At 56.5% G+C, this 18,036-nt stretch overlaps 6 protein-coding genes across 6 annotated transcripts; 3 read left to right on the plus strand and 3 right to left on the minus strand.

Annotated features, from left to right (window-relative positions):
• Window positions 1-1,269: 1,269 nt before the first annotated feature.
• Window positions 1,270-2,988, plus strand: ACRALDRAFT_2030576 (uncharacterized protein; the record flags this gene model as incomplete). The annotated part of the gene is made up of 1 exon (XM_071020667.1): window positions 1,270-2,988. The coding sequence occupies one exon, from the start codon at window positions 1,270-1,272 to the stop codon at window positions 2,986-2,988; it is 1,719 nt and encodes a 572-aa protein (XP_070870956.1).
• A 1,544-nt stretch (window positions 2,989-4,532) lies between these two features.
• ACRALDRAFT_1053260 (uncharacterized protein) lies at window positions 4,533-5,290 on the minus strand. The gene is made up of 2 exons (XM_071015771.1): window positions 4,614-5,290; window positions 4,533-4,563 (listed from the first exon to the last, which is right to left on the minus strand). Exon 1 carries the CDS (start codon window positions 4,932-4,934, stop codon window positions 4,614-4,616), a length of 321 nt encoding a protein of 106 aa, XP_070870957.1. The 5' UTR covers window positions 4,935-5,290; the 3' UTR covers window positions 4,533-4,563.
• ACRALDRAFT_1037725 (uncharacterized protein) lies at window positions 5,006-7,202 on the minus strand (the record flags this gene model as incomplete). Its single annotated transcript, XM_071015070.1, has 2 exons — window positions 5,006-5,290; window positions 5,340-7,202. 2 exons carry the CDS (start codon window positions 7,200-7,202, stop codon window positions 5,006-5,008), a joined length of 2,148 nt encoding a protein of 715 aa, XP_070870958.1.
• A 1,934-nt stretch (window positions 7,203-9,136) lies between these two features.
• On the minus strand, window positions 9,137-13,621 carry ACRALDRAFT_1053264 (uncharacterized protein). The gene is made up of 5 exons (XM_071015772.1): window positions 12,949-13,621; window positions 12,625-12,844; window positions 11,898-12,505; window positions 9,765-11,836; window positions 9,137-9,660 (listed from the first exon to the last, which is right to left on the minus strand). Exons 1-5 carry the CDS (start codon window positions 13,129-13,131, stop codon window positions 9,453-9,455), a joined length of 3,291 nt encoding a protein of 1,096 aa, XP_070870959.1. The 5' UTR covers window positions 13,132-13,621; the 3' UTR covers window positions 9,137-9,452.
• Window positions 13,622-14,370: 749 nt separating this feature from the next.
• Window positions 14,371-16,968, plus strand: ACRALDRAFT_1078342 (uncharacterized protein). The gene is made up of 3 exons (XM_071018765.1): window positions 14,371-15,355; window positions 15,423-15,889; window positions 15,950-16,968. Exons 1-3 carry the CDS (start codon window positions 14,945-14,947, stop codon window positions 16,605-16,607), a joined length of 1,536 nt encoding a protein of 511 aa, XP_070870960.1. The 5' UTR covers window positions 14,371-14,944; the 3' UTR covers window positions 16,608-16,968.
• Window positions 16,969-17,367: 399 nt separating this feature from the next.
• On the plus strand, window positions 17,368-17,538 carry ACRALDRAFT_2077818 (uncharacterized protein; the record flags this gene model as incomplete). The annotated part of the gene is made up of 1 exon (XM_071022317.1): window positions 17,368-17,538. A coding segment is annotated over one exon (171 nt), but the record flags the coding sequence as incomplete, so codon positions are not given.
• Between the last annotated feature and the right edge of the window lie 498 nt (window positions 17,539-18,036).

Genomic DNA, 18,036 nt, shown 5'->3' on the forward strand with positions numbered 1-18,036 from the left:
TTTTTTTCTTTTCTTTTTCCTAACCTAATTTCCCTGTCGCGCCTCATGCTAATCATTCGACAATCCAAGGCCGAACCCAATCGACAAAAGATAGAAATGTAGCCTCGCGACGTTTAATTCAGCCATGTCTTATCGTAGCCTCACACATCACGTGACACCTTACCGAAATCACAACGATGGCCATTGGCCAATACCCAGCTAGGTCCATGTGACCCGGCCATGTGACTCGGAGCTCAGCCGCAGCTTCCAACTCGCCACTTTGCCTTCCCCAGATCAGCCTCAGAATACGGTACCTGCCATAACGGAACCCAACTCAGCTTCTGCAACCCCCGACTCTCAACATTGCTACCCAGGGAAAGAGGGCATTTACGATAGCTGGCTCCTGCACATCTGACGGGCTTTTCGTGAACCAATACCATCAAGGTCTTTCCATGAATTCCGTGCCTAATCACCACTCGGGCATCTCTGCATCTTACTCACTTTCGTCCAGTCATCGTCCACCTTCTCCTTCGTCTCCTTTCTCTTCTATTTTCTCTTCTTCTCCTTCGTCTCCTTTCTCTTCTATTTCCTCTTCTTCTTTTCCTATTCCTCTTCTTCTTTTCCTATTCCTCTTCTTCTTTTCCTATTCCTCTTCTTCTTTTCCTATTCCTCTTCTTCTTTTCCTATTCCTCTTCTTCTTTTCCTATTCCTCTTCTTCTCTATTCTTCCCCTTCTCTTATTCTTCTCCATATCCTTGGTCTGTAAAAGTCAATCTACACTCATAGACATCCTCTCACCGGGTGATCCAGTTTCCTCTCTGGTGGATTACCTTTCGCAGGGCTTCTTCACCAGGCAAACGCCTCACCGGGCTCTCCATTCGTATCTCGATTCCCGGTACCTTATTCTTTTTTATCGTCACTCATTCTGTGGCATAAAATATTCAATAGGGTGAGTTCTACTCGACAATCCCGTTACTTTCCGTCGCCATCAGCCTCGTGCGTTGTGCCAGCCAATGCTATCCGCCTCTCGTCCCGGTCCCGGTCTCATGATACCTGGCTACCAAGTACTCGACGCGAGTTTGTTCTCTCTTCTAACTGTATTATAGGCTCTCAAGCGATAGCCAGTCAGATATAGACCACAACGCCAGCACTATGCGCCGTGGCTTTCATGCTTTGGACCAGCTTTCCCGTTAAACTTCAGCCTACGCACAGCTACCCGGCTGATTTCTGTCCGACTAAGACGAAAAGAAAGACATAAAAGACCACCCAGTCCCCCCGTTTTCTCGTCACCATGGCACGTTCAACTTCACCCGTTCGTAAAGTTTCTGGAAAGAGATTGCGGCCTCCTAGTCCTAACAGGCGCAAAATCATTCCTCTCCAACCTCCGACCCAGTTGGGAAACTTTACCAAGCTATTCGCTCTCCTAAGTATCGACCAAGACGTTCGTTCTTCTCTCCCAGCTGATGCGGTGACCTCTTCTGCCGTCCCCGGTCCGGAATCCCCCGTGTCTGACCGCCTCGGGTCCCGGCATCTAGACGACCTTGCAGCTTCCAGCCCTCATCAGCTAGCTCTCGTTCACCATCAGCCTACCGAGGCACCAACGGATATCGATATCACCAATAGTACTTTCAGCAACAACTTCACCGACGTCGACATGGGTAAAATCAACCACAAAGGATCCAAAACCTGCTGGGTCGACGGGAAAAGTCTCGACTGGACCCGTCGTTCGTCCGACGATGCCACGTCGCCGGCCAGCTCGCCTTCCGACAGCCTATCGTCTTCTCCCGCCTCCGTCCCGGAAACGTTTCAGCAGTTTCGACGCTCGAATCGTTCCCATTCGACCACCACGCCGGGCAACTGGCGCACTCGGTCGTCGTCTTCTCCCGCCACAAGTGACGACGAACACTCTCCTCGCAGCTCCTTTTCCGCCCGCCGCGGAGACATCACCCCTTTTACCGACCCCGACGACCAGGACCTTCACACCCCGTCGACCACTCCCCCCAGTTCCCTTGACAACCATGTCAGCATGCAGCCTAGGCTGGGTGCCGCACTCGGTAAGCTGGCCATGCTTCATGCCTCATCCCACGGCCCACACCTTTCTCACGACGCTTTCTCGCAAGTCATCCTCCCCAAGGTCGACCTCTGGGGCCCTCGAGAGCATGCCTCCATCTCGGACGAGCAGTATAATCGCCTCGTCGAGTTGGGGATCGCCAAGCCAAGGAACCAGGAGGACCTCACCGCCGCTGCTCACGCTCCTTTTCCCGGAGCTCTTCCTTGCTCGGACGAGTTTGCCCAGCGCGTTCTCCAGGACTTCCACGACCACGATACCCAGCTCCGGGGACAATTCGCCGACGGACTCCCCGACATTCACGTCTTCATTGACTGGTCGAACATTTCCATCAGCCTGTGGGACACGCTCCGACGCCAAAGGGGCATGCGGCCCCATGGCCGCTTCAGTGCCCCCATCAGCTTCGACCGACTGGTCCACGTTCTCGAGCGGCGCCGATCGGCCGCCGCTCGGGAACTCGCCGGAAGCCGAAAGGTGGATGGCTACGTGGGCCAGTACTTTGACGACATGAAGACCCGGGGCTACAACACCAGCATCCTCAGCCGCGTCCAGCGTGTCCCCGAGGGGGGCCAATTCTCCTCCGATTACAGCAGCAGCTCCTCGGATTCGAGCCGCCGCTTGTCGCCCGCGAAAATGGCCGAGCAATGTGTCGACGAAATCCTGCAGCTCAAAATGTCCGACAGCCTGATCCAGGGCATGAAGAAGTCCAGCCGGGGCATCATGGTCCTGGCCACGGGCGACGCCAACGAGGCCGAGTTTTCCAAGGGTTTCCTCAGTAAAGTCCAGGACGCCCTGGAGCTCGGCTGGATCGTCGAGCTGTACGCTTTCCGCGACCACACCTCGGCGGCATGGAGCAACAAGGACTTCCAGGCCCAGTGGAAGGGCAAATTTTCCCTTCACTACCTGGATGAATACGCAGGTCGCCTCATCGACAAGGCTTAGAAGGCCCGACGTGCAGCGGCTCAGCTGACTTGGGCGGAGCCCCATGACCATCATTCTCAACATTCTTTCGAACACCGCCACTCCTACCATTCTCCCGAGGTGCATGTGCCTCGTCACCTACAACATCGACTCGACCCTAACCTGGTTCACATCAGACACCGGGAACTCCAGCGACTTCACAAACTGTATCACCAAGCTATGCATTCTTACAGCGACAAAGATGACGGCGCCGTCATCAGTACCCCGACTACTATCACTACCACCTCACACCATGAACAGCTCCAACGACATGACTCTGAAGAATGGTTCCGATCCAACTTGGCCGCGGGCCGGTTTGACCATTACGTCCCCCTGGGAGTGACGGACAAGGAGGCCTATCTTCGACAGCGTTTCCAGCGGAGCTAGAGTTTTCCGCCGTGGCAACGCACGCCTTTTCGGCCGGCCGTCTTTGTCTGCATCTCCAAACAACAATACTTCTTACCCCTGTACAACATTGCATTGAGCATTCAATGGCGAATTCGGACAGGTCGTTCTACACCACGACTCCTGTCTATTTGGCGTCTTCTCGTCACTTCAACCTCGGACGGTTTTTTCTTCTCTTGGGCACAGCGACAGCGATTGGCGTCAAGCGGCTATGCATGGATATTGGGCATGGAGCATGGATGCATATGGCGATGAACAAGTTGCTTTCAAAGGCTCTTGAGGATATACGATTGGGAGGCATGGACTGTCTATTGGGACTTTTCTTTTCTTGCACATGTTTGGCGAAGGGATATGATTTTGCTGCTTTTGTTTCGTGGGCCCTGGGACTGGGCAACGCAACACACTGGGTATATGGGACACGGATGGGACATGACTGCTGGTATATTCACCGTTCTCGACGAACTGGGGAGGGCTTTGACGCACATTGAGGGCACGGGAATATGGCAGGCACGAGATGAGTTACGACGGAACGAACCACATGAACGACTTTACAGCGTTTTGGCATGAAGCTCGGTCTATGCATGGACTTGGTGTTGGATGGACACCCATCGGCATGAGATGATACCCAAGATGAGAACAACTTGGCCCAAAAGCGGCCGCCACACACAACACTGCGATCCGTGATGCCGCTGGTGATATGTCCGACATCCGTTTTCCTCGAGACCACATCGTAGACGTGACTCGCCTGACGCCATCGGGACATATCGGAACCTTAATGAACCGAAGCTCCGAGTCATTTCGTGGCGTCCTTCTTCTCCTTTCTCCTAGTTTCTTCCTGTTACAAGTTGGGCTATATGCTTCCAGCCACGACAAGCCACAGGCAAGTTCGTTCCAAGTGAATTCGCCCCTTTTTTTGGACCTTGGTTCCCATGATCTCTCTCCCCCCCCCCCCCCCCCCTTCTCTCTCTCACTCTCCGTTCTTTCGCGTTGCCTGGTGTCTCACCGGAGGAAAAGTCACAGAACTTAGTCTCGTTTCTGTGTCCCTGGAAATAGACTCCTGATTCCAGGACTATTCAGACATAGACCGAAGAGGCCGTGTTTCGACTCGCTGCATCTTCCCCAGATCTACGCAGCCGACACAGTGGCTTGGAACTGCCGTATTCGTAAGCATCTCAAGAGTAGTCGACTTCGTATAGACGTACTTAGTAAATAGATCCGTTGATATGCACAGACTTGGTGCAAGGTATCGTATCTCCAAACTCATAAGCGGCCGTTGTCCCTATGCATGGTATCCCAGTCATATCTCCCAATGCCGTCCGTTGATATGTCCCGTGCAATCCAACCAAACGTCCTCCTACCCTATAAGCCCCTTTTCCTGCGTTGAATCCAAGAAACGGCAGTGAAAAAGGGTATGTCCGTGTTATAATCATTGTGAATACCGTCAAAATACGTCCCAGGGTGGCCATACCCGACAGAATAATCATTTCATAATAAAACAGTGCCACAAACGAATAAGTGGTCATGAGATGGCGAGATGTGTGAGTTGAGAAGAAGCGACGCCGTCGAAAGCAGGCGCAGCAGTGAGGCGAGGTATTTATGCGCCAATGTTTTCGCGCTCCTCGCGAATCGGCGTAATACCAGCGCCGCTGCCCCCCTCGAGGCGAGGTTGGCTAGGCGGCGGCATCATAGCCTGCACAATAGCAGCGGCCGACGTTGCCGGGACATCGCCGTTTGAGCCGCCGTTCTTCTTCTGGGACGGGCCCTCGCCTCCGTTGCCTTTGGGCTGGGACGAGCGGCCCGGCGACCTAGATCGTTTGCTACCGGCGTCCGTGTTGTTGTTTCCGCCGCGCGAGGAGTTGCGGGGGGACACCCGGCCGACCTGCCGGCAGTTAGTTACCGAAAAGAAGCGAAACAAACAAGGAGCTCACCTGCTTGGCCCAGCGCAGGCCGCAGCTGTTGCAGAGATCGCGCTGCCCACTGGGCCCCCGCCGCCACTCGGGCGTGTTCCGCGTGTGGCAGTTGGCGCAGTCGCGCACCACGTTCCCCACGCCCTTCCGCCGCTTCCGCTTCTTCTTGTTGGACAACAGCCCGCCCAGCTCCTCGGCCAAGATGCGGTTGACCTTTTCCATCTGTCTGAGCTCAAACTGCCAGCTCGAGCACTTGGTCGTCCGTAGTTCGTCAAAGATGTTGTCGTCCGCCGGCCCGTCCTGGGACCCCGCGACAACGGTCCCTCCGGCCGGCAGGAGCTCTTTCGAACCACTGTGCGTCGCCGAGACGACGCTGCCCGGCGGACTGGCCGCGGGAGGGATGGCGCGCGACGTGGCCTTGAGGAGCTTGGTCTGCGCGAGAAGGAACGTCGGTTTCTGGCCCTCGGGCACGTCGCCCGGGTAGAGAATCGTCTGCGCCTGCAGCACCTGCCCCCTCCGGTTCTGCACCTCGTGCTTACACGTCACAATCTTGCCCCGCCGCGCCTTTTCGATGGTCCTGCTAAACTCGACGCGCGACTCCTTGCGCATCAGGTCCTGGATGCTGGTCCCGACGAGGTCGCTCGGCTGCAAATCCAAAAGAGAACGCACGTTGGACGAGACGAAAAGAAACATGCCCGACGTCGACAGCTTCGTCCACAGCTCGCTGTCCCCGATGCCGCCCCCGTGGGCCTCGAGGTGTCGTCGGCTCAGGGAAAAGACGGGCCGCTTACGGCCCACGAGGACGATGCTCTTCCGCCCCTTGCCCTGCTCGACAAACAGAGACCCGTGGCTCTCGAACCAGGTATAGCCGCTGTTCTTGCGCCGGATGCGGAACACAATGTTGACGGAATTCCCGGCCGCCGTGTCCTTGAGCTCTCGCGTCACGGGGACTATGTCGGACGGGTGGCACACCGTCGACAGCGCGCTCCCGGCCAGTTCCGCCGCGTCGTACTCGAGTATGCGCTTGCACGACGGCGACAGGTACAGGAACAGGCCCTTCAGCGAGAGCACGTGCACCACGTCGTCGGTATTCTCGAGGAGCATCTTATCCCAGGACTGCCGATGCCAGCCCGACTCGAGCCCCTTGCGGTTCAGCCGCTGCAGCAGCGTCGACACGTCGTCCATCCCGAGCGTCTGGTCATTCCCGGGCTCCCACTGGCTCGAGCTGGGCGGCGTCCAGATGTACTGGCCAATGTCGCTGTGCTTGTAGTTCACCTGGACGCCGCTCATGTCCTGCCCCGGGGCGATGGCGTCGGGACACTCGATCAGGTCGATTTGAAACCCGACAATGTAGCGAATCTCGTCCGGGTCGTCCCAGGGGATCGGTATCAGGGTGAGCAGGTTGAGGAACGGCTTGCCGCCCTTCCGGTAGTTGATCAGGCTCTGCTGGACCTCCCGGCCGGCGGCGAGCTTCTCCTTGATGTTCAGCACGGCGGCGTTGTCGACGAATTCGCGCTTGCTGCCGGCCTCGACGTTGCCGTCGGGCGCCTGAAGGAAGCGGCAATTCCGACCCATAATCTCGTGTCGGCTGTACGCCGTCAGGTTCTGGAAATTGTCCGAGACGTAGATGATGGGATAATCGTTCATGACGTCTGTGACCAAAAAGGCGCAGGACATGTCGACGGCACCAAGATGGACCTCGGGATTCTTGCGTGAGGCCACGTGCCACAGCGCACGCAGCATGTCGAACCCGCTTGCGGAGTAGACGCTCTTCTCCCCGGGCCCGACGCCTGGGGGTGGAGGAGGACCAGTAATGGGGGTGGCGTTGGACGAAGATGCACGCTGTGTGACCGAGGTCGAGGGAGTACCCGAGGCGGACGACATTTCGACAGAGGCCGGGGCGACAGGACCTTTTTCTCCTTCTAATGATGGCGGAACCGTCGCCCGTTCTGGCTGAGGGGGCTGCTGCATCGGGACGCTGCTCGGTGGCCCCATGTTCTGTCCAAAGTGGAATGCAGGGCCGTGGTGGGCGGCGGTACTCCCTGCACCGGAGACGGCCGCGCCGACGGTAGGGTGCTCCACAGGAGCGAACGGAAGCGACGTGGAGACGCCGGTGCCTCCCATTGTCATATCCAGGGGATTCGTGGCAGTCGTACTGGGATGATGGGCCCTCAACGGTTCGACTTGGGCCGTGAGGCTCATAGGCGCCTGCCCGGACGTGTTCATGGTGTTTTGCGTGGGAGGGAATTGCGAGGTCAAAGGAGAGTGGTGGAAAGCATTGACATGATCGGCCATGTCGTTGGGTCCTAGGGTGCCCATGTTCATGTTGGCAAAGCTGGCAGGCATCATATTCACCAGGTCGGGATTGTTGAAATGGGCAAAGAGGTCGTCGTGGTTGGACATGGACAGCATATCCTGGGCGGCAAAGTCGTCCATCGATCCAGGTATCGTCATGGCCATATCGCCCGAGTAGGCACCAGACGCGGCGGCATGTGAGAGGTTCGTCGGTAGGCCGGGCATGTTGGCGTAGCGGGCATCGAGAGCAGCGCGGCTGGGGTAGCCTTTTCCATGGTCGGAGGCCCGGCCGAATTCCATCATGGACATCCTCCGACTTGTATCGTCGTCCTCCACCATGGGCCCGCTGTAGTGTGGTGGGATGCTCCTCCGGCGCTGAATCTCGCAAGGGTTGTCGTGCATGACATGGTCAAGCGAACCGGTGCCCATCATGACGGCATCGCTCATTTGGCCCATCTGCTGGTCATGGTGATGCCCCTGCATGATGACTTGCTCCTGTTGTATCGGATGATGTGGCGGTGCCCGCTCCTGCGTGGGGTACGGCTGTTGGGATTGTTGCTGGGCCAGTCGCCGTTGCAGCTCCTGGGGACTGAGGTGGTCGGTGTAGAAGGACCCCATGCCGGGCACATTTGAGTGCGACCCTGAGACCTAGCGAGAAGAAGGGCCAAAGCCCGGGGCTGCTGGGAATAAATAACCGACGTTCGGAGGGCAGTATACGATATATAGTCGGCGAGACGTTCGATGGCGAGACGTTCGATGGCGAGGATGAAGACAAGGAACCGAGGGATTGTCGTTTGAACCTATCAATTCGTTTGACGTCCGTCGCAGTCGTTAGGTGTCGAAGGAAGGTACTGAGTAGGTTCGTAGAACAGTTCGTCAACTCGGCTCCAATGCCACAAGCCTGCTATCAACCGATACAGTGAGGCAGTTCGAATGATGCGAGGGCGTAGCTGATGGAAGATGGTTCGGCTTGGGGCCGTGGTCAATCCCCAGATGTTGGGCGCCTCGACAAGCGAGGTTGACAAAGGGGATAGGTGATTGCATGCGTCCCTTGTCTCGAGTCCTTTTCCTCCCGCTTCGTCGCACTCTCTTTGATTCTCGTAGATATCGTACGTACGTTGCTTCGCCGTTGGCTTTGTGACGAAAAGAACCAGCACAGAGGTTGATGGCTCTGCGATCGTGGGGTGGATGGTCGCTGGAAGAAATAAATATAAAAGAAATAAGATGAACGATTAACAAATACCAGGAGGAATACGTAATGAGCCGCCAGGTTTCATTTCAGCATGGCATTCTCAGATTCCCATGCGCTTTTCCCGCTCCGCTCGGTCCTTGTGTCTCCCATTATTCTGCCACTCCCCTCCCACCAACTCGCAACCAAAGCCATGGGCCTATCGATAACTGGGGTCCAGAGTAGCAAGGAGCGTGCCCACTCTTCCTTCCCCTGCAATTGGTGGGATCAAGGTGGGGAACCTGGTGCAATCCCCTCTCCCGGGTAATTGCCTAAGGGGCTTAACTGGGGTGGCGTTGGGTACCTATTTAATTACGCACAACTGTGTCTATAACGGGACTCGAGAGTGATCCGGGGTGATCCTAAAGTTAACATCCACATCAACGTATTTACACCACATACAATAGACATCCGCCGAAACTCATGACAGACACACGGATTGAATGGTATCATCGTAGATTATCGAGTTCCTCACCAGGTCCTTCTCCCTGTCCTCTGAATCATCATCATACAGGACCAAACGTCCCGGACTTGGCACCGCTTCTACCGAAATTGGCCGCACATGAATCTCGGACCTCAAAAGGCCACCTCTAATATGGTCTTCCCTCCCCTCAAGTAAAATAGGCCGCCACCCTCTGCTGCCCGGCGGGCGAAAACTGCTGCAGAAGCGGCGCAGGGTCTACGCCCGCCGTCGAGAGGAGCGCCTTGGCCCCCGCCACCACACGATTGGCCGTCTGACCCTGAAGCGAGTCTGCCTCGAGTGCCTGCGCGATGAACACGAACATCTTGCCGGCCTGGCCCAGGACTGCCGGGTGTCGCCTGGAAGTGAGAGGAGAACATGGTCAGCTTGACTGCTTTTGCTTCTATACTTACTTTTGGGGGGAAAATAAAATAAAAAAGGAGGGCGAGGGGGAATTACTCACTGCTCAATCAATTCCGTCAAGTACGCATACGCATACGGTGCCGCCTCGTCATCGTGGACCACCGGGAGCGTCTCGAGCCACTGCGTCACCACAGCCTGCGCATCTTGCACCTGGTGCGCGTTATAGTGCAGAATCTTGGCAATCGCCGCGCACGCGTTCTCCGTCGCGTAGACGTTGTCCTCGCTGCGCGCGTCCGGCACCTGCGTCACCTGGAACAGGAACGGCAGCGCCCCTCCCAGAAACTGGCTCCACGCCCCTCCTCCCCGGTGCGCCGCAACGCCGATTCCGTACGCCGCCGCCTGCCGGATCGCCGGCGACGCGTCACGGCAGCCGTCAATGAGCGGCTGCGTAATCACGTTGGCGTACCGGCTGCTCTCGGGCCCGCAGTATTCGAGCACGTCGTCCATGATGCAGAGACCCCACTGTCGCTGCGTCGGGTCGTCCGACTTGAGGAACCCTTCGTACGTGATCATGAGCCGCTCCCACGCCGGCAGGAACGCCGCCCCGTGGTTCTTGAAGACGGCATGGAATGCCTTGTTCATATCAGAGAGCAATGTCTGGTCGTCTTCGATGGCGAGGAGCGTCTCTTCCTCCTCGTCCTCCACGTCGTCCGCCGTGGCCCCCTCCTTGTCCTCCAGGCGCTGGGCGACGCGGTCCTTGTAGTCCTCCAGTGTCGAGTGTACCGAGTCGATGTACCGCGACATGTGATCCGACGTCAGGCAGCCCTTGCCCACCACCTCGACCGACTCGTAGAAGCACTGGTACATCTCGGCCAGCGTGTCGATGGCCGGCTCGGCCGAAAGCACCTCGAGCAGCTTGCCCACCGTGGCCGTCCACAAGCCCGCCAGCTCGTTCGAGGGGCTGCCGTACGCCTTCTTGTACGAGGACAGGAGCTGCGGTACCAGCTTGGCCGACACGAACCGGACGGGGTCGTGGAAGAAGAAAGACAGTCCCGGGAGCGCAATCTTTTCCATAATCTCCGCCGCGTACGGCGCGAAGCTGGCCTCGAGCACTTGCGCGTACACCACCAGGAGCTCAATCGCCATATTCTTGTCGTCCATGGTGCTGGTGCGGATGCCGATCATCTTGCCCTTGAGCGGTACGAGCTCCCAGCCGTCTTCTTGCTGCATCTGCTCCACCTGGTCCTCGTCGTCCAGCAGCTGGATATCGGCCTTGGCACTGGCCAGCTCCAGGAGGGGAGGCATCACCGTCGAGAGGAACGGAAGGAAATCTTGGCCGAGCACCCGGCACATGCGGCCCCAGCAGTGCATCAGGTACTGCGCCTGCGGGTCGTCGGGGTCCTTGATGTTCTGCTGGATGGTGGCGAGGAGCTGGACCAGCGTCATGGCATCCTGCCCGAGGCGTTCCTTGCCGACGGCCAAGGCGATCAACGTAGCACACTCCATGGCCTTGGCCCGGAGCAGCCGGAACTCCTTCTCGTCCTCGCGCTGCAGAACGTTCACCAGCAGCGGCATCAGGGAATCGTAGTACTTGGAAAACGCAGCCTCGGCGGCGTCGGCGATGGTGGCAATGGTCGAGAGCGCCTGCTCCTGAACGTAGCGCTTCTCGTTCTGCAAGAGCTGGAAGAGGTGGGAAAGCAGGCTGTCTAGGTGGGGCTCCAGGATGGACTTTTCGGCCTCCTCGCAAAAGTTGACCAGGGCCGCGGCGGCGTGGGACTTGACGCGAGGCTCGGGCGATTCCAGGACGGGCACGATGGCCGTCAGGATGCGGTCGTAATAATCCGTCTGCATCTTCGGGGCAAAGTCGGTGCTCATCTGGCCAACGGCGTTGCACCCGGCCCAACGGACACGCGGGTGGGGGTCCTTGAGCGCGGGGATAACGAGGTCCAGGACCTGGCTGAGCTCGCCGATCATGAGATCACGGCAGCCCTCGGAAATGGCAGAGATGGCCATGAGCGCGGCATGCCTGTCCTTCCAAGCCATTGAGTTCATCATTCTAGGAAGCCAATTGAATGTCGGGGCTAGGATGGTTTGCCCGCCCAGTTTGTTGGCCAGCCTATCCATGCACTGTTCGCCAGCAATATGGTTGAGGTCACTCTCCTCCTGGTCGAGCTGTATTGTTTATGAGCTCATGTAGCGTAGAGAATCAATGTGGTAAAAAAGGGGTACTCACGTCGTCAGCCTCTAGCCACTCGGTGCAATCTTCGTCATCCTCGCCGAGATCTGTCATCAGGCTCAGGCACTGAGTGATCATATCATTCGTGTACGACTCGTCCTTGCGGCACATGGAAGGGGCGTAGTCGGCAAAAGTGGCCATGAGCTCGAGCGCGTTCTGGCGGCAAAGACTATCCAGTTCCTTGTCTTGGATGACGGAAACGCTGAACTGGACAAGGTTGCGGAATAGAGGCTTGAACATTTTCGGCGCCGTCTCGGCCAGGTCGATGAGAGCAACAAGGGCGCCGCTGAGATCCTCCGAGTCCTGGCTGTCCTTAATAGGGGGGAGGATGTTGAGCACATCGGCGATGAGAGGGTAGTATTTGGCCTGGGCCTTCTTGCCCAGGCACCGGAAGAAGGAGGCAAAGGCATCCATGGCCGCAAGGCGCACCTGCACGGAATCGTCCTTGAAGCCCTTCTGGAACGCCTGGATCACGCCGTCCTCATGCTGCTTCTCAATGATGCCTGGTGTTGTGGCGAAGACGCGGAAGGCCGTCTCGCGCTTCTCGGTTTCGGGTGCAAGACTGAGCTGGAAGAGGCCGGCGAGCAGCTCCGGCCACGAGTCGTCTGTATCGACGTCAGTGTCAGGCATGATAACGGCGGAGCGGTGGGTGACAAGGGTAGATCTATGCGGTAGGGCGGCGAATTCTTTTCCACCCCACGAACACAAGCGAGAGGCGACGTACTATTTTCCGCATATTGGCGTGCCACTTCGGCGACGGCATCGCTGACTTTATTCCTCACGGAGCGGTCAAGGTCGCCGGCCAGAGCTTCAAGCAGCTTCTGGCGAATGGCGGCGGCCTGGTCTCTGTCCAAGGAGATGAACACATCGACGGTTTCACCTCTTTCATTTTTGCGTGACTTGGATGCGATTCGACGGAAGAGGACGGCGGCGAAAGAACGCACCTAGGCGGTGGGCAAAGAGAACATGGGGGTCAGTCGAGCGACTAGAAGATTCGAGCAGGAGACGACCGACTCGGGGATGCGTGAGAGGGGTGGGTAGAACATACTGGCGTATTAGAACCGGCTTGAATCTGTTCGGCGAGACCCATCAAGAGGATCTCTGGGCGGGTATTTGTCCATGAGTTCTGGAGATGTTCTTCGGCCTGAGACCGAATGCTGTTATCGGGGGATTGGAGGGCTTGCAAGAGCTGGGTTAGCTCTGCGTGCACCTCTTGTGGGAGGATCGACATGGTCGCAACTCGACGTTGACTTTGCGGTGAAGTGAAAAAAAGGTGCCCACTCGATGCAAACCCGGCAAGTGGGAAGAGGCCGAGGAGAGAACTAAGGCGGGAGTCCAAGGCAAGCACAATGCAATGGCAGTTGCTGCTACAGAGACCCAGAGGTCCTCGTCGGTCGACAGCGCAGGAGGTTGCGCACAGTCACGGCGATATTAGGGGGAGAGAAGTTGAAAAATGACCGGAAGTGGGGTTAGAAAGGTGAGAGGTAAATGGCTGCTTCGCACGCCCAGTGTTGGTGGTGCAGTGCCGTGGATAGGTCGTTGGGTTGGTGGGGTCAAAAGGCAGAGTCCAGTGTCGAGGTCCAATACCGCTGCCAATCGTGTACGCGGGACCAGGTCGTCCAGAGTCCCACAGCCCTAGTAAATCCTGGAGAGAAGTGAGGTGGTGTAATAGTTTTGCTGCAAAGATTGTGGCCGTATGAATATAGAATGACTGCGTTGTCTGATGGGAGAGAGGGGAGGAAAAAAAGGTGAAAAGGTCCGCACCTAGAACTCGAAAAAGAAAATAAAAAAGTGAAAACTAAAAGAAAAATAAAAATAAACAACAGGAAAGAGGGGTGAACGAGCGGGGGGAAGGGGGAGACCCTTCCCGGTATCCAGTGTACGTTGTACCTACAGTGGTGTACCTAATTCAGGCAAGCATTCCATGTGCCAAATAGTAATCAATCCTCGGTGAATCAAAAGACAGTTTCTGTCTTACTATTCGTATCTTCCTTTTCCTGTTCTCTTCCTCTTCCAGACCTGTAAATCAGTGGAAACCAAGTAGGTATCTCATTAGTGTCTATTCGTAACTATCAGTGCATGTGGTGAAGATGTGGTGAGGATGCCCAATAAGGTACGGAGCATGTATACCAGAAGCACGTGTGCCCTACTCGGTACTTCAAAGGTGCGACACGGATACACCTTCGTCAAGTATTTTCCCAAGCCAGTGCAGCTTGCTTTTTTCCCTATATTTGAGTATAGTAAAACGAGTCTAGAATCCTCTCTACCACTCAGCATTCCGAGTGTCGACCTTTTACGTGCTGTACGTTGTACGTGCTGGTTTAAAATGCAATTGTCGAGTGCCCTGTTTGCTCGTGTTATACAACGTACAGCGTACCGTACCCCACAGATTAGTAAGCTGTGGGCAGGTACTTGGGTACCTAAACTTTCAATAGCGGCCTGATAACGCTACGAACTGAGCTCCAACATCGAGACCAGGCTTGAATCATCGCCTTATCAACATCAGGTCATCTGATCACCGAGTGAAAGCGACATACCCCGTTCCTGCTGCCAATCTCGCTCCTGCTGCCTCCCATTACATGCTCTGTAGGAGATTGCACCTCTTCTGGTCATAACCGCCGGACCACGCTTTGCCATTGTCAATCTCCTCCCTTTCCACCCTCGTCTCTTTCGTGATCTCATCACAACTCTCCACCGACTCGTCGTCATCCCCCGAAAATCACCCTCTTTTCGCCTCTTTCTGTGAATCTCCTGTCCTTGGGTAGAAACGAGCATACCATATTTGTTACTCTTTCGACCCTGTCTGCCACTTTGTCGTCATCGTCACCGTGACAGTCCTAGGATACAAAGTGGGAACGGAAGCTTCTGACGAAGACCAGCTAATCCGAGTTCTCCTTGAACCCGCTTTCGTCAGTCTAGGACGATTGACAACATCGCGATAGATTAACACAGGGCATTCCGTTCGCCGTCAATTGGTGGCCACCCGAGAGCAACGCGACAAAACTCTACACCGGTGCTCAATACTCCCCATATCTCGGCCCACCATGAGCCTGTCACCGACGGGGAATGGACCTCGTAACGAACCAGCCGGCGATCTACCCAACGCCGCCGCGCAGCACTCCGGCTTCTCTTCTGCTTCTCCTCCTCCTCTGGCTCCGCCCCAGAGGACGTCCTCACAATCCAGCCTCACCAAGTCTTCGTCCCACATCTCGTCTCACCGCCACAGCTTCGTCGAGAACTTGAGAAATGCCCCCGGCTCCCCGCACTCGCAGCGCCATCCCTCCTTGGCACAAACCGCCATCCAGGACCTCGTGAACCACCCGCCCTCTGCACATAAGCATTCGAACCCACGGTTTGCCGGTCGAGATTGGCGGGACATCTCCGTCAATGAGCTCGTCTCCCACGATGACGTCAAATGGGCCAATCTCGACACTAGCGTCGAGGAGGCATCAATGGTTAGACCAACTGCCCCTGATAATCCGTCCTTCCCTTTGTGTGAACGGGACTAAATCGTCTGCACAGCTCCTCGTCAAACAAAGCCCCGCCAACGTTGTCCTCGTCCGGGAAAACCCCCACTCCAGCACCGCAATCGCCAGCTTCGACTACAATGACCTGAACACCTATCTCCTCGTAGTCGTAGGTCTCGCGAATCCCGACGAGGACCAGATTGCCGTTTACAGGGACATAGCCGCAAAAGCGCAGGACGGGACGCGCATCACTCTAGGAGACATTCAGCCTATTTGCAGAAACGAAAGTCTAGCTTCACTCCCGTTTGACGAAACTCTGGACGCGGCCATTGAGATTTTTGGCGGCGGTGTACACCGCGTCGTGGTTTGCGGCCCGTCCGGCGACGCCGTGGGCATTCTGAGCCAGCTCAAGCTGATTGAGTTTTTCTGGAATGAAGGAATCAACTTTCCCGTCATTGACTTGCTCTACCCCGTGAGCCTACGGGAACTGGGCATCGGTACGGCGCAAATTATCGCCGTCAAGTAAGTTCTCATTCCCTTCCAACGTGACTGGATTCTGTGGCACTAACGTTTACCCTCCAGTTCCGATACTCCGCTGGCCGAAGCCCTGACTCTGATGAACACCGAAGGCTTGACGAGTGTGGCCGTCGTGGACAATGCCAACAATGTCGTCGGCAACATCTCCACGGTGGATGTCAAGCATCTCACCAATGCCGCCAGTGCCCACCTCCTCAGCGAAAGCTGCATGCAATTCATCTCCGTCATCCTCAGCGAACGAGGTGTCCAACACGGCCGTGATTCCTTCCCCGTCTTTTACGTGAACCCTTCCTCGACATTAGCGCACACCGTCGCAAAGCTGGTCGCCACGCAAGCCCACCGCATGTGGGTGGTGGAATCGGGGTCGCCATCCCCATCCTCGCCGGCGACTCCGCTCTTATCTCCCACCAACAGCAGCACTGTCCTGGTCCCGGGGACAGGCTCGGCCCCGCCGTCGCCGGTCCCTCTCCAGGCCACAACGCAGCAACACAAAATCCCCGCCTCTGCTCTGCCGGGGGCGCACATATCAGGCCGCCTGACGGGGGTGGTTTCCCTCACTGATATCCTCAACTTGTTCGCCAGATCGTCGGGCCTGCGTCCATCGGATCCAGGCGAGCAACGGGCCCGAAGGCGCAGAAGTTCCAGCAGCTCGGTTCGGCCGAGCATCGACTTGTCACGCCCAAGTATCGACTCTCGTAGATGACAGCTCTGCTCTACAGCGAACCCCGCCTATTGCCCTGATTCCTGGTGACGGCCGCAGGCCTTGCATTACGGATGGCACAGGCTGTGGAAACCAACCGTCCGTTCGTACGAGTCTCGTTTCGGAGCCATCTCTCCTGTGTTGTCGGTTTGGGGCCACAGGCCAGGGGTGATTGGCGGGTGTGGTCGCTTTATGGGCTTCGTTATCTTGGACCAATGTCGTGTCTTCACCTTGGACAAGTGCGTTACAACCAGGAATGGGACTAGACGAATGATGAGGCAGGCGATCGGTCTTCCCATTATTTCGTAAATGATTGTCGAAGGGTATATAGTTAATAAAAATTACTTGCCAAGTTGCCACGCTGATGAGCCTGAAATCAACAAAACACGAAGGGCATGAAGAGTCGAAACGAATGGGAAGGGGGGCAGTCTTTACTCTGTACAGTGTTTGATGGAAAGGCGCACGTGCTCCTTTTTTTTTTTTTTTTTTTTTTTTTTTTTTTTTTTTTTTCGGCCGGGTGGATCTCAATTCTTATACCCAGTTCCGCTCCGTCCTTCATTTCACCATCAAGTGTAAATGTCACTCTCACTACCATTGCACGCATCAGCGAGAAATCCCTCCATCCAGTAACATAAAATTCATTCACCGAAATACAGGGGACAGCGCACATAGCCGCTCCAGCGCGACCTGTGCCAACCACCGCCTCACTGAGAAGCGAATCCAGACCTTCAGTGTCATGGCAGGCACCTCAACCAACGAGGCCTTCGCCTCCTTCTACCTCCAGCGCGCCACCCAAGAGTTCGCCGAGGCCATCGACAAGGCCCGCACGGCCGACGACTTCAAACCAGACTCGGTGCCGTTCCTCGTCCACGCGCTGCAGCAGGGGACCGCTCTCTACTCGGACGCCGACAAGGACCGCGTCATGAATCCTCCGGTCATGGCCGCCGAAGAGGACGGCAAGCGCGCGGGGTCCGAGTCGGAGTCGCAGGACGAGGAGCGGACGGCGAAGAAGGAGTCGAAAAAGAAGCGGAAGCGGAAGAGCGAGGGCCGGTCGTGAATCCCTTTAGTCTGACGAGGCAACTTGCCGGAATATCTGTGCAACACTGTCCTTGAGATCGCGGGCTGGAACAGGACGATCGCACGTTGGATCCTGCCGTGTATCTCCGTTGTTGCCAGACACTGATGTGTGTCTGCCGTCTCTGCGCCACCTTGAGGACACATCTCGATACTCCCTACTAGGCCAGACACGTCGCTTTCAGCAGTACTTTCCCCGACATTATCGGCTTCAATCGACGGAGAAGCAGCTCCCATTAAAGGAGAGGGGGGAAACGGACTGGCTTGTAAAATTACGCCTGCCCAGATACATCACGACCTTGAAAGGCATGAGCGCAATCCTAGACGATGTGCGGAAGAAATGTAGACGCTTCTCTCT

The sequence above is a fragment of the Sodiomyces alcalophilus genome (genome assembly GCF_042370955.1).
Source record: "Sodiomyces alcalophilus JCM 7366 unplaced genomic scaffold ACRALscaffold_11, whole genome shotgun sequence".
NCBI classification, from domain to species: domain Eukaryota; kingdom Fungi; phylum Ascomycota; class Sordariomycetes; order Glomerellales; family Plectosphaerellaceae; genus Sodiomyces; species Sodiomyces alcalophilus.

Bases quoted from the DNA above. Each gene is read 5' to 3' on its own strand.
- ACRALDRAFT_1053260 (XM_071015771.1), bottom strand. From the start codon at position 4,934: ATGACCACTTATTCGTTTGTGGCACTGTTTTATTATGAAATGATTATT.
- ACRALDRAFT_1053264 (XM_071015772.1), bottom strand. From the start codon at position 13,131: ATGTCGATCCTCCCACAAGAGGTGCACGCAGAGCTAACCCAGCTCTTG. The intron at 12,506-12,624 runs GTACGTCGCCTC...ACGTCGATACAG, and splicing joins ACGCCAATATGCGGAAAATA to ACGACTCGTGGCCGGAGCTG. The intron at 11,837-11,897 runs GTGAGTACCCCT...TAAACAATACAG, and splicing joins AGTGGCTAGAGGCTGACGAC to CTCGACCAGGAGGAGAGTGA.
- ACRALDRAFT_1078342 (XM_071018765.1), top strand. From the start codon at position 14,945: ATGAGCCTGTCACCGACGGGGAATGGACCTCGTAACGAACCAGCCGGC. The intron at 15,356-15,422 runs GTTAGACCAACT...TCGTCTGCACAG, and splicing joins GCGTCGAGGAGGCATCAATG to CTCCTCGTCAAACAAAGCCC. The intron at 15,890-15,949 runs GTAAGTTCTCAT...TTTACCCTCCAG, and splicing joins GCGCAAATTATCGCCGTCAA to TTCCGATACTCCGCTGGCCG.